This window comes from Chiloscyllium plagiosum, chromosome 26 (assembly GCF_004010195.1).
Source record: "Chiloscyllium plagiosum isolate BGI_BamShark_2017 chromosome 26, ASM401019v2, whole genome shotgun sequence".
Taxonomy (NCBI): domain Eukaryota; kingdom Metazoa; phylum Chordata; class Chondrichthyes; order Orectolobiformes; family Hemiscylliidae; genus Chiloscyllium; species Chiloscyllium plagiosum.
Window position 1 is genome coordinate 15,815,933 of NC_057735.1, and position 12,783 is coordinate 15,828,715.

At 41.4% G+C, this 12,783-nt stretch overlaps 1 protein-coding gene across 2 annotated transcripts in view; it reads left to right on the forward strand.

The window, feature by feature from the left end:
- The first annotated feature begins 388 nt into the window (after positions 1 to 388).
- The window catches only part of LOC122563127 (acidic mammalian chitinase-like), a 47,065-nt gene continuing 34,670 nt past the window's right edge, over positions 389 to 12,783 (forward strand). Inside the window, exons 1-3 of one of the 2 annotated variants that reach the window (XM_043716576.1) lie at positions 389 to 3,227; positions 8,908 to 9,313; positions 10,300 to 10,751. In XM_043716576.1, coding sequence (XP_043572511.1) covers position 10,751 — 1 coding nt within the window. In that variant the 5' untranslated portion in view covers positions 389 to 3,227; positions 8,908 to 9,313; positions 10,300 to 10,750. Of the gene's footprint in view, positions 3,228 to 8,907; positions 9,314 to 9,740; positions 10,213 to 10,299; positions 10,752 to 12,783 lie in introns of those variants that run through there. The other variant, XM_043716577.1, reaches the window with a different exon arrangement.

A 12,783-nucleotide genomic window follows, 5' to 3' on the forward strand; every position in this document is an offset into this window, starting at 1 on the left:
AATGGCCTACTTCTACTTCTATATCTTATGGTCAGATCTGATGAGTTCTGAATGAGGGGACAATTGCATGCCAGAAGTGTTTTGGCTACTGAATAGGTGACCATACCTTGAGCCAAATCAGCGCAGGTGAAGCACCTAACCTGCAAAATATGATGTAAGCTGTGTCATTTATGTAAAATGTTAAAAATATTTATTTAAAGTTTGGATTTTGAATTTGTAAAATTGGGTTTTCTATGAGGCTGAACATTATAATTAATTTCTAAGCATTTTATAGCCAAGATGATTTATTCTGAAACAGTTTGTAAGAGCTACTTTGGCAGCCTAACCTGTTTGTGTTTATTTCAGGATTTTATGGCTTACCATGGTGCTTTAAGGTCTGTAAGAAATTTCTACCTAAAGGAATTTTTTTTCTAAGTTTGAGGAAATAATTCAAAGCTCAGAGAAAGAGTTTTACCTTGCTTTTGGCAATTCTGTGAAATCCTTGCGTGGAAATGGATGTATAAAGCAGCATTCCTGAGAAGGAGAGAGTAGAGTAAAACTAGATTACATTAGAGGCAGAAATTAGTAAAAGAAAAAGTGTGGGGATAAAACCCTGAAGAGGACTTAAAGCTATAGCTGTTTAAACTCAGGTATGTGATAGCTCCAAGTATATCTGAGGTTTCAGACTGTGAATTCAAGTCAGTTACTTTAAACCTATTGAGGTGTTGAGGAAAGGAAACCTGATATGAGTACTGTACAATATTTGCTGTTGGGTACTATACAAGGGATTTTCATTCTAAGCTTATAATTGAACTTTGCATAGTTTAGGTATTCAGGCCCAGTTAAAGGTAGTTCCACAGCAGACTACTACAGTGAAATGTTCAAGGTATAATACAATTATAAATGAAGATACCACCACATACATTAGATGTAGATTAAGATGGAGGGTAAGATATTGGGAGATACAGTAATATTTAAAATAAATAAAAGTATGAATGAAGTGTAATGAAGCATGTGGAATCAAAATGTGGGAAACCAGAAAGGAGGAGACAAAAAAATGTTGGCTGTATACTATAAAAAGCAAAGGTCAAGAGTGGCAAGCTGCAGAAGAGAATGTGGGAGTGTAGATCTCTCCTCCATCAATTAAAGCTGGCTATAACATATAAAATCTGCTTGTTATTGTTCTCACACTCTCTCTAACCCTCTCCCTCCTCTTGTCCTGACCAGCTGTCCAAGTAAAAGACTGTAGTGCTTTTCTAGCTTCCACCATTTGAAATGGCGCCGATTTAAACCAGAACAAGGTCCTGTAATAACACTGATCGCAATTACTCAGGGAGTAACTGTCAGAGAACTGTGTTCTGGATAAACAGGAAAATGCTCTGGTTAAAAAAAATCTGAAATCGTTATGCAATAATTGCTGAAATTGGATAGCCCAGTGAGGCTAAGTAAATTGTTCTATTTGGAATGATTAAATGGAAGTAAAACAAACTGAAGTGATCTTTTTAAATAAAGAAAGTTACATAATATGCCTGGAATTATTACAACATAGTTGTAGTTCTAAAAAGCGAACATTCTTTAACTCTTTTCCAACATTAAATGACATTATATTTTTTCATTCAGAATTAATTGGAGGGTACAGATAAGATATTCTTTAACTGCTTTATCGTTTGGCAAATTTTAAGTTTACACATTCAAATCATAAAATATTAATTCTAAACAAATGCAGTCATGATTTCACTCCACGGATACAATGGATGAAGATCATTCAAAACCCAAACTGAGTTGAATTTAGTGAGTTGCAAGGTCCACTTCATGTTTAATTTAAACAGAGCAGTAGCTGGATAAGAGCCAGCTTTGCTACTGTGTGAGGTTCCACATGACTGTCTGGCCTTTACTTGGAGAAATTTAGCAGCCTCAATGATCATTTACAGGCCTCTCATGAAGTATGGTGAAGTCAGTGAGTGATTAATACTGATTCTGTGGTGAGATTCCTGAGGGAAGATGGAAGGTGTTTTGAATAAACCAGGTCTTTTGCTTTAGCAGTTTGTAGAAATGGTTGTGTTGTTCAGCTGAATAGAGTGGATCCCTAACAATTCAGAGTAGACACTGCCTTCTTATGCCAGGGTCTTCCCAGCTCTTGGTGAGTTCAGTGTAAGGTACTGCATCCCCAACATCATTACAATAAGTTACAATAAACAAACTGTTTAGGCTGGGCCATCCAACTTAATTCAACACATAATTGCATTCCATCTCACACTGACAGCATAACCACCTATCTTTTTTCTTCCTTACATGCTTATGCAGTTTTCCCTGAAATGCATCTATTCTAGTTGCTTCAACTACTCCTTGTGGTTATGAATTCCACATTCTAACCACTGTCTGAGTAAAGACGTTTCTCCTGAATTGACTATAAATATATTAATGTCCATCTTATATAGCCTCAAGAATATGGACCTCATCGAGTGGAAACATCTTCGCGACATCTCTTCTGTCAAAACCCATTCTATTTTAAAGACTTCCATTCAGATCACCCCATTAGCCTTTAGTTTCTTCTTTGCTTGAGAAAATAGTATGTTTATTCTTTTCTGAAATTAATAACGGCTCAATTCTGGCAACATCTTTCCCCATAGTTTTGTTCTGTTTTGTGTTACTAATCGGGAAATCATAACTGCATTGCACTATAAAACCTTCAACACTGTTGCATAAGGTAATGGTTCTAGAAGGATTAAGCTCCACAAAATTTGATGGTGAATTTAAGGACTTGGGTGAGAAAGGACACAATAGCTCTGGACCTCAAAGGACATAGAACTATGATCGATGTCTCTTTGTAGTCTTTATGGCAATGTAACTTGCATTTGATTACTAACATGTAATAAATTATAATTAGATACAGACAAGAGTCTTTTCCTCATTAGACTACGACCAAACCAGACAAAGCAGTTCCAGTACCTATCAACCTAAAACGAGAATTACGGTGGCAAATCTACTTTATAGTGGCTTAGAGTCTAGCTATGGTTGTCTAATGATTTAGTTTATTCACACCATTACAATATGATAGATAGTGCTATGTGTTGGAATTGGATTTAGCTGTACAGCATTCATTCTAGCAAGTATAGAAGAATAGAGTTTCCATTTTAAGAGTGACAAGGGCAGACAGTTAACAACGGACGGCGCTAATCAGTCAAACGGACTACTGCAGAAGCAAATTTCAAATCAGGGAAAATCTACAGTCAAGCATTTCAGACCAGGTAAGGGAAACACAAGTTCTCTACAATCTTTAAACTCTATATAATAGCATAGCTGTCTGATATTCTTCCAATTAAGTTTAGAATTTATTCGAGGACAATATGTCAACTTTTGCTAATTAACAATATTGCATCTCCTTGCTGTTTGTTGGTGATTCTGCCTGTTTTTTTAAATGATTGAAATTGTGGTTTTCCACTTCCTAGATGTTTTCCTCATCTTCTGTAGCTGAGAAGGAGGTTTCCCAGGCTAAGTGGACATTCTCCCACCTTGAACTGCAATGTGTGCCTCCTTACAGAATTTGTTGTTGTTGTTGCAACTTTGATAAAAATTCTTTCCAAAATTGCTTTTAATTTACAAATGAGTCAATCTCATCATCATTTTGAAATTCTACTTGCTATCTTCTGCCATTAGTCTGTTTCAGAGATCCTTTAAATTTCCCTCTTATCGCCTTAAATCTACACTGATTCCTCCAATATTCTGCCCTTGGTCTAAACTGATGTTCTGGTCCTTGATCTGTTTAGAATCCCTACTGTGTGATAACAGGCCATTTGGCCCAACAAGTCCACACCGACCCTCCGAACAATTTACCACCCAGACACATTTCCTTACCTTATTACTCTACACTTTCCCTGACAAATGCATCTAACCTATACATCCCTAAACACTACGGGCAATTTAGCATGGCCAATTCTCCTAACCTGTACATCTTTGGACTGTGGGAGGAAACAAGAGCACCTGGATGAGACCCACACAGACATGGGGAGAATGTGCAAACTCCACACAGACGGTCGTCGGAGGCTGAAATCAAACCCAAGTCACTGGTGCTGTGAGGCAGCAGTGCTAACCACTGAGCCACTGTGCTGCTGTTTACTGTTGTTATGGCTCATGAAGCCTGTTTATACTGGTTGTAAGCCTCATTTTCATTTCTGTTCTTCCCAGGCTAGAATTTGGCACCATTATTTTAAACTCTTTCCCCTTTTCCTACAGTGACTTACAGTCATACTCACAACAGGTCTGAACTGCTGCCACATAGGTGGCCACTGCGTGCTCCTTCTGTAGGTACTGCACAACTTCCCAGCATGACTTATCTTTAGCCTCATCCTATTTTGCTCCATTTTTCCTGTACCTCTCATCAGCTCGGAGCTGAAAGTTGTCAAGCTTTCTTTCTGGAGTGCTGCTTTTGCTCAGCTGTTGCTTCTTTGAGCGCTGCTGACAATTGAACATTAGTGTGCTCTCAGCTGCTAACTGACTGTATTCTTCTAAAATGGCAATGCATTTAAAATGGTGAATTTTGTTATCTTCTGAAAATTTGTATCTCCTAAGTCACTGGTGCTACCTTGAGGGTAGGGTCCCCACTGTTGCTCTCCATATTACGGTACCAACCATTTGTGCCCTGTTTTGAGGGAGGAATGCTGCCCCCACTCCTGCCCTCTATGTTTGAAGGCTATTTATTTAACAAGGATAAATCAGTAATGAGAAGAGGCATTTGTCTCACAAAACACTCTCTATTGTATGAGAGTAAAAGGTACAAGTTATATTGACTGTTTAGACATAATTATAAAGCCTATCAGGAGCCCGAAACATCATGTTTGTTTCTACCAGGACCTCATACTGGACAACTTCTTTTCCACTCAAATACCATCTGATTGAAATAACTGCAAAGGAGCCGATATCCTGTCACCAGGACCCCTTTACTGTACAAGGGCCAAGCCGACTCAGTCCCTAGAATGAGGAGACACTCTGAATGTCCTGTTTATCTTTTTATATTTTTCTTTCTCAGAGTGAACAGAACCTCTGATACTCCTGTTTATTTTTTTCTTTCTTTCTCTTTTTTTTTAAACCCCACACTACCGCCTAACTGCGGTAGTGCTTATTTTTTCCCCAGCACCCATGTTGTGTGTGTGCAGGTGTGAGACACAGTGAGAGACACAAGGTGCACGAACCTTTATCCAAATTTCCACCACCAGGAAAAAAGGAAACACCTGAGTGGCCAGTGACAAGCAGTGCCCTTCACATCAAAGGGCAAATGCTGTGTGATCAAACAGTGAAGGGGGAGGGCAGGGATTAAATCAAAATAGAGTTGGAGGGGGAAATAATGCACTCCACTCCCTGTGACGCACATCTCTCCCTGAACAACTCCAGGGTGTCAGTGGAGACCACGTGCTCCTTCTCCAAGGACACCCGGGCTCTAACATAACCGCGGAAGAGGGGCAGGCAGTTGGCCCTAACAACCCCCTCCAAGGCCCGCTGCCTGGACCCAGTTTGGCCAGGCCCAGGAGCAGACCCACGAGGAGGTCTTCAGACCTGCCCTCCCTCCTCTGTACCGGGTGCCCAAAGATCAGGAACGTGGGACTGAAGTGCAACCAAAAGCAGAGGAGGAGGTTTTTAAGAAAATCAAAAAGGGAGCGCAAACGCCCACACCCAATATATACGTGGTCCATGGACTCCACAGCGCCACAGAACAAGCAGTTGGGCTGGGAGTCCATGAACCACCGCAATCTGCGATTGCAGGGCACCGCTGCATGCAGCACCCTCCACCCCAGATCCCCGAGAGAAAAGGGGAGGACTCCCGCGTAGAGATCCCTCCACTGGGGATCTCCACCACCCAGTGGTAAATGGGTCAATGTCCTGTTTATCTTTTTTTTTAAAGCAGGTCTCAGGGTGTGAGGATGTCTGACACTCCTGTTTTTTTTTCCTTTACCCCCACACTACCGCCTAACTGCGATAGTGCTTTTTTGTCCCTCCAGTACCCATGTTGTGTGCGTGCAGGTGTGAGACACTGTGAGAGACACAAGGTGTACAAATCTTTATTCAATTCCCACCACCAGGAAGAAAGGAAAACACCCGAGTGGCCAGTGACAAGCACTGCCCTTCACAAAAGGCAATGCTGTGTGATCAAACAGTGAAGGGGAGGGTAGGGATTAAATCAAAATAGAGTTGGAGGGGGAAGTAATGCACTCCACTCCCTGCGGCGCCCACCTCTCCCTGAACAACTCCAGGGTGTTGGTCAACACCGCGTGCTCCTTCTCCAAGGACACCCGGGCTCTAACGTAACCGCGGAAGAGGGGCAAGCAGTCGGCCCTAACGGCCCCCTCCACGGCCCGCTGCCTGGACCTGTTTATGGCCAGTTTGGCCAGGCCCAGGAGCAGACCCACGAGGAGGTCTTCAGACCTGCCCTCCCTCCTCCTTACCGAGTGCCCGAAGATCAGGAGCGTGGGACTGAAGTGCAACCAAAAGCAGAGGAGGAGGATTTTAAGAAAATCAGAAAGGGAGTGCAAATGCCCACACCCAATATACACGTGGTCCACGGACTCCACAGCGCCACAGAACAAGCAGTTGGGCTGGGAGTCCATGAACCACCGCAACCTGCGGTTGCAGGGGACCGCTGCATGCAGCACTCTCCAATCAAGGACCTCATAGTCAATGAGATCCACCCAGCCCTTGTTCCAATCATTACAGCGATTTTATCCAGACTGGGTGGAGCTAAAGCAGCTTCTGTATTAACCCTTTCAGAACCATTACCTTGTATAACAGTGTGGTGGTCAGGCATCTCAGAAGAGTTTAGGATCTTGTAGACTATCATGGTATTTGTGCTATTCACAGGGCTGAGCAGTAGGAGGCATTGATACCTACCATGGAGATAATCCATGGGAATGAGTGGGATTTACATTGAATGGATGGCTCTTCCTTATCACTGTTGACAATTGTCCACAATGGATAGAAAGAAAAACAAGTATATACTCCCACTACAGTTGCAGTTGTCAAGGCCTTGGGTAAAATGTCCACTACGTGTGGAATCTCTGATGGCAACAATTAATGACCTCATCACCAATACCCACATCCCATAAAACTGTAGAGAAAAACAAACAAATCAAGAAGGTATGTGCTGCCATTTTCTCACTAAATTGTAAATACCAGCAATGTCCTCATCCTCATTGCAAACAGAAAGGTATTCAGAAAAACAAACCTTCAGATCAGCATTGTATGGAAAATCCACAAAAATAAACACTTTAAATCTAGACTTTTGGAGTTCAGTTTGAATGTTTGAAGTTGCTCAAAACAAAATCAGGACATCCAGTTCTAGCGTAGAGGAATTCACCAGTGACATTCTGAAAATAAGTTCTATCTCTTGGAAAACTTTTAAAAACATCAGAAATGACATTAGAGGCATCCCAGTGCTCATGGGCTTCAGCCTGACTCGAATCTGAAGGCAATACTGTTCTTGCTGAGGTTAAAGGGCTTGCTGTAAACGACATAAGGGCCCTCTGCTGAAAGTTTCCGGCTCCCTGGTCAGGATCACCAATTAGTCACAGCATGAAATTGCTGCTGTGCAAATAACTCTTTCAGCTCTGCAATATTATTTTTCTGCATTGTTGTCTAATAGCGCCATCTAAAGTCCTTTATCCTGCAGCTCTTAGTTTCTGATATCTATTATCACAGTTATGTTACATTCAATTGCTATATAGCACAGAACCAAACCTGTGTCATTGATATTAGCCACTGCTCCTCTGAGTCCAAAGACTGAGAGTTTAGCTACCACTCCAAACACCTGAAGCTATAAACTAGGTTGACATCTTTGTGCAATACTGAGAGTGTGCTGGTTTGTCAAAGGTATTGTCTCTCAGTGCGCTACCGAATTGCAGCCCATTTATTATAATTCCATTATATTACTTCAGGAATAATCGTGGACGTTCTCCTACATATCGTGCACAATAATTATCCCTGAACCAACATTACTAAAAGAGCCAACTGCTCATTGTCACCTTGCTGTTTGTGGGATCTTGCTGGGAGTAAAGTGTTCACCATGTTCACCAGATTACAAAAGTTACTGCACAACAGATGTGCTTTGTTTGCTCTAAAGTGCTTTGGGAGATCCTAAGGTCCTGAAAGGTGCTATATAAACACAAGTCCTTCCTCTGCAAGCTATTTCTCAACCTGAAACTTTAATCAACCGCATGCACAATCCTCTGATTTCATTCGCCAGTGTATTCCCCTTCACTCAACATTGCTCAGCTGGTGGGCGAGTTTTCAGAAGTCTCTTCCAGCTCATCCTCCAAAAACCGTGTTGTCTTGCTACCTGTCTCCTTGTATTTAAAAGCCAGTCCCATGGTCAAATGGCCCCTTTTGGTCAAAGATCACACTCTCACCTTTAATCAGAGAGTCATTGGTCTAAATCTTGAATGAAGGAACATAGCAGCTCTTCCCAATAAATGGGGTCACAAGCTGTGACATTGCAATGTTGTGGATGCCACCTGTGAAATAATGTCTCTTTTAAGAGATTAACATGCAAATGGGCCTAATACCTGGCTGTTATTACATGCTCATAGACCACAGGCAACATTCCTGTTCAGCTGTGCAGCTGCAGATAGCTACTCCAAGGTTCCATACACCAATTGTGACATTAACATCTGGTTCCAGGAGTCACTGCTATATATGTACCTTGGAGGCCCATGCAGCCAGCAAGAAAGTCAGATGGATTAATTAATTCATTAAGTTAAATCTCTCACTAAAGAGATGCCCACAAGTCTCTAAAACAACATGAATCCCAAGTTCACCAAAGCTGAATTCCCCTCCAAACATGACACCAAATATGGATGGCAGGGAATCTTAGGATGTTACTCCCTTCAGAACACCTTTTGAAAGATATTGCTTCTCGAGTCTAATATTTGGTTTCTTTGTCAGGGAAGATCTGTTCCCATAGGACATGGACTGAAAGATCAGGAAATGTGCCTGGATGAGCATTACTAATGATATTGTGCTAATGGGCAAAATCAAAGAACACCATGATGGGAACCTTAACTCTCAGATGACAGTAGTTCTCCAAGGATTATTGCTTGTTTTCAACAGCAATAAAGTCCCAGGTGAATGGAAATAGATCAACATTTGGACATCTACATATTCAGTCTTTGGCAAAGTCAAAGATTCAGATAAATACCGCCACCACACGACAAAGAAGGCCTACAGAAATGTCTTGGACAAGAGAATATACCCAAATGACAACAGTGTGATGCAACACTAGGACACCAATCAACATACTGATGTCTGCAGGACAAGAAAAGCAGAGGACAAGATCCACACTTCAAGACAGGTATACTGTAACAAGAGCTGTCAAATCATGAATTGATATTTGACACTTAGGGATCCCATACATGTTAATTTTGCAATCCCGATCTCTATATAACTCAATTTGCTCTTCCCAGTTTTATTCCTTTTCACTGTATTGTATAACAGCTATCTTTGAAAAGAAAGAACAGTATACATTATCTCATTTGGAGTGATGTCTTTTTATAAGCTCAGTACAACAATGAATCAAGCCAATATCTGGAGGTTATCACATGACCACAGACTCCAGGCTCTCTGCATTGTAGCATTCTGGCAGAGTCTGTGTCTGGAGATTACTTTGTACTTTATTTACTAGTGTCAAGATTAGCATGGTGCTGGAAAAGCACAGCAAGTCAGACAGCATCCGAGGAGCAGGAAAAATCGGTGTTTCGGGCAAAAGCCCTTCAGGTGCCTGACCTGCTGTGCTTTTCCAGCACCACTGTAATTTTCACTCTACTCTCCAGCATCTGCAGTATCCACTTCTGCCTACTTTATTTACTAGTTCAGCTTTAAATACACTCACCAGAGATCTTCAAGTAAATGTAATCTATGCACCTCATTTGTGTTACACTGTGATAAAACAAAAATATTATCTCAGTGGATCTCTGACCAGCTGTGATTGCCCCTTTAAATCCTTATTATGTTAATGGCAGACAATCAATCTTTGAGGCCTAATTCCCAAGAACCAGTGAATACGTAGTCTTAAAAATCCCTGAAATGTAGAAGTATTGCACCCACTGTCCCCTCCAAGCATAGCTACATTTCCCATCAGCCACAGCAGTAGCTACACTTCCAAAATATTTGGATGTAAAGTCTTTAGATTGTCCTGAATACGTGGAAGGTAGTGTAAAAAGAATTTTCAATTACGGTACCAGACGTGCACAGGTATGTATGATCAAAAGGATATGTTGCATCTCTTTTCCTTTGTAAAAGAAAGCTGAGGGAAACTTAACCAATGTCTTTACAATTTAGAACAACAGAGTGCATATGGAGAAAATACTTCCTGTTTCCTCTGGGTGCTCCGGTTTCCTCCCATAATCCAAAAATATGCAGATTAGGTGGATTGGCCATGCTAAATTGTTCTTAGTGTTCAGGGATGTGTAGGTTAGGTGCATTCATCAGGGGAAATATAGAGTAATAGCGGTAGGAGAATGGTTCTGGATGGTGTACTGTTCGGAGAGTCAGTGTGGACTTGTTGGGCCAAATGGCCTGTTTCCACACTGTAGGGTTTCAATCATTCTATGATGAAATGTTGACATGGACAAGTTAGGCTGAATGGCCTGTTTTCAGTGCCATTTATCCCATGCAATGTTACTTAAATTTATTTATTTATCAGCCATGCTTATTATCTGTTCTCCAGGTGGACTTAGCATGAACATTAAGAACTTTGGGGGATTTTTTTCCACATCGACAACATTATACAAGTGTGTATTCTTGTTGTCATTAGAGTTAAGTGCATTTTCATGAAGCTTGACAGAGTGTGAAATGGAGCTTTAAATCCCAACTATCAGGGTAGATTTAAAACAAAAGTGAATGACACGTGAAACTGCAGCCCATTATAACTCCTTCCTGATTTTAATTTCCATTCAAGACAAATGGTTCTTAATTTATTTTCACTCTCTCAATTTCTCTATCCCGTTTACTGCCATTGGTTGTCTTATTCATTTGTTGTTCCACACTGAGGATGTGATATTGTGGGTAACCTGATCGGAATCTCCATGCTGAAGACAGCGGGATACGGAGAGAAGAAATGATCTTATCACAGAGTAATATTGATTTGAATGGCAGTATAATTAATCCTGATTTAGCTGTCTTTGATAGAATTAAATCACCTGTCAGCAGAGCACAGGCCTCACAACAACTGGTTGCCATGACAATGTGTGCAGTAAGGTAAACACCAGACATGCACAACATTTTGGTGATGTTCCTCTTTTCTTATCCATTTTTTAAAATTAATTCTTGAAACCTGAGTATTTCTGACATGACTGTTGTTTATCGCCAAATTGAATCACCCTTGAGGAGATGGGGTTAGCTTCTCCTGTAACCATGGTAATATATAGAATTGTGAAATATTGTGGATGTATTGACATAAATTGCTACAATATGTTTTATCCAACATTCAGTATTAGCATTTAAGTATGAGTTTGTTCAAGTGCTGCACTTAATACATTGGGACATAATCTTGGTTCAAATTATTTGCAATGTGTGGTGAAGTGGAAATAATGTCAGGCCAATGTTTTAGGGAACATGCATTTGAATCCCACCATGGCAGATGGCAAAGTTTGAATTTTATAAAATCCAGAATAAAGAGCTGGTGATGGAGACCATGTGACATTTGCCAATTGGCTAGCAGAATAATTCAAAGGAGTGGACTATGTTCAAGGGATGCTGTTCACTAAGTGCCAATGCAGGTTATCACTTCTGTAGACACAAGGCTGGGGAAATATAACCATTGGGATTGATTTCAGAATGCTTGGATGCAGAGGGATTGACAATACCGAAGTGGGGTCAGGGTGAGAGCACAGGAGGGAAAGGTGTCATGCGGGGAGTTGGGGTCATCATGGTGAGTAGTACTCTGACGATCAGACCTGGCAGGTTTACTTGATATGCCTGGGGTTGGGAGGTGAACGTGATCAGTCAGAGACGTGGGGAGGGGATGAGGTCTACAGGGGTGACAGAAAGATGGAGCCTGGGTTTCACTATCAGAGGAGTGGCTGCTGTTGCCTTCTCTAATCTGTAAATAATAAGTGTACAATGGAGATAAAAATGGTTGCAATCACAGAAAAAGTGATCATGGTAAGTGAGTTTGTCTTGTGAAGAAGGGAACCACAAGTTCAAGCAAGCTGATCAAAGAGCAATATCATTGCACAGACGCCCATACACTAGAGCTAAACATACCCACGAGCATGACATTCTTTGTGACACTTAGGCCTTAGCCTACGATGTGCAGTCAAATATCTTGCTTCCTGACCACATTATTGATTGTTGTTGAAACTTTATTGCTGGAACAGCACAGCAGGTCAGGCAGCATCCAGGGAACAGGAGATTCGACGTTTCGGGCACAGGCCCTTCTTCTGAAGAAGGGCCTGTGCCCGAAACATCGAATCTCCTGTTCCCTGGATGCTGCCTGACCTGCTGTGCTGTTCCAGCAATAAAGTTTCAACTTTGATCTCCAGCATCTGCAGACCTCACTTTCTCCTCGAAGATGACCACATTATGAAATGCAAAGAATGTGATGTAATAGCAATGTATGTCCACCTGGAAAAATGGAACTGAGCTGCCAAAGCAGCAGCAGCAGCCAGCGATTTATCTATTGGTGCACATGGTGCAGGAGCTATTCACTTCATATCTTGGATCATTCAACATCATGTAAAGATTGGAGTTCAGTTCTATTGACTCCACACACAACAGTGGTGAAAATCAAACAGAAGTGAGAACATATTAGGAACACTGGAA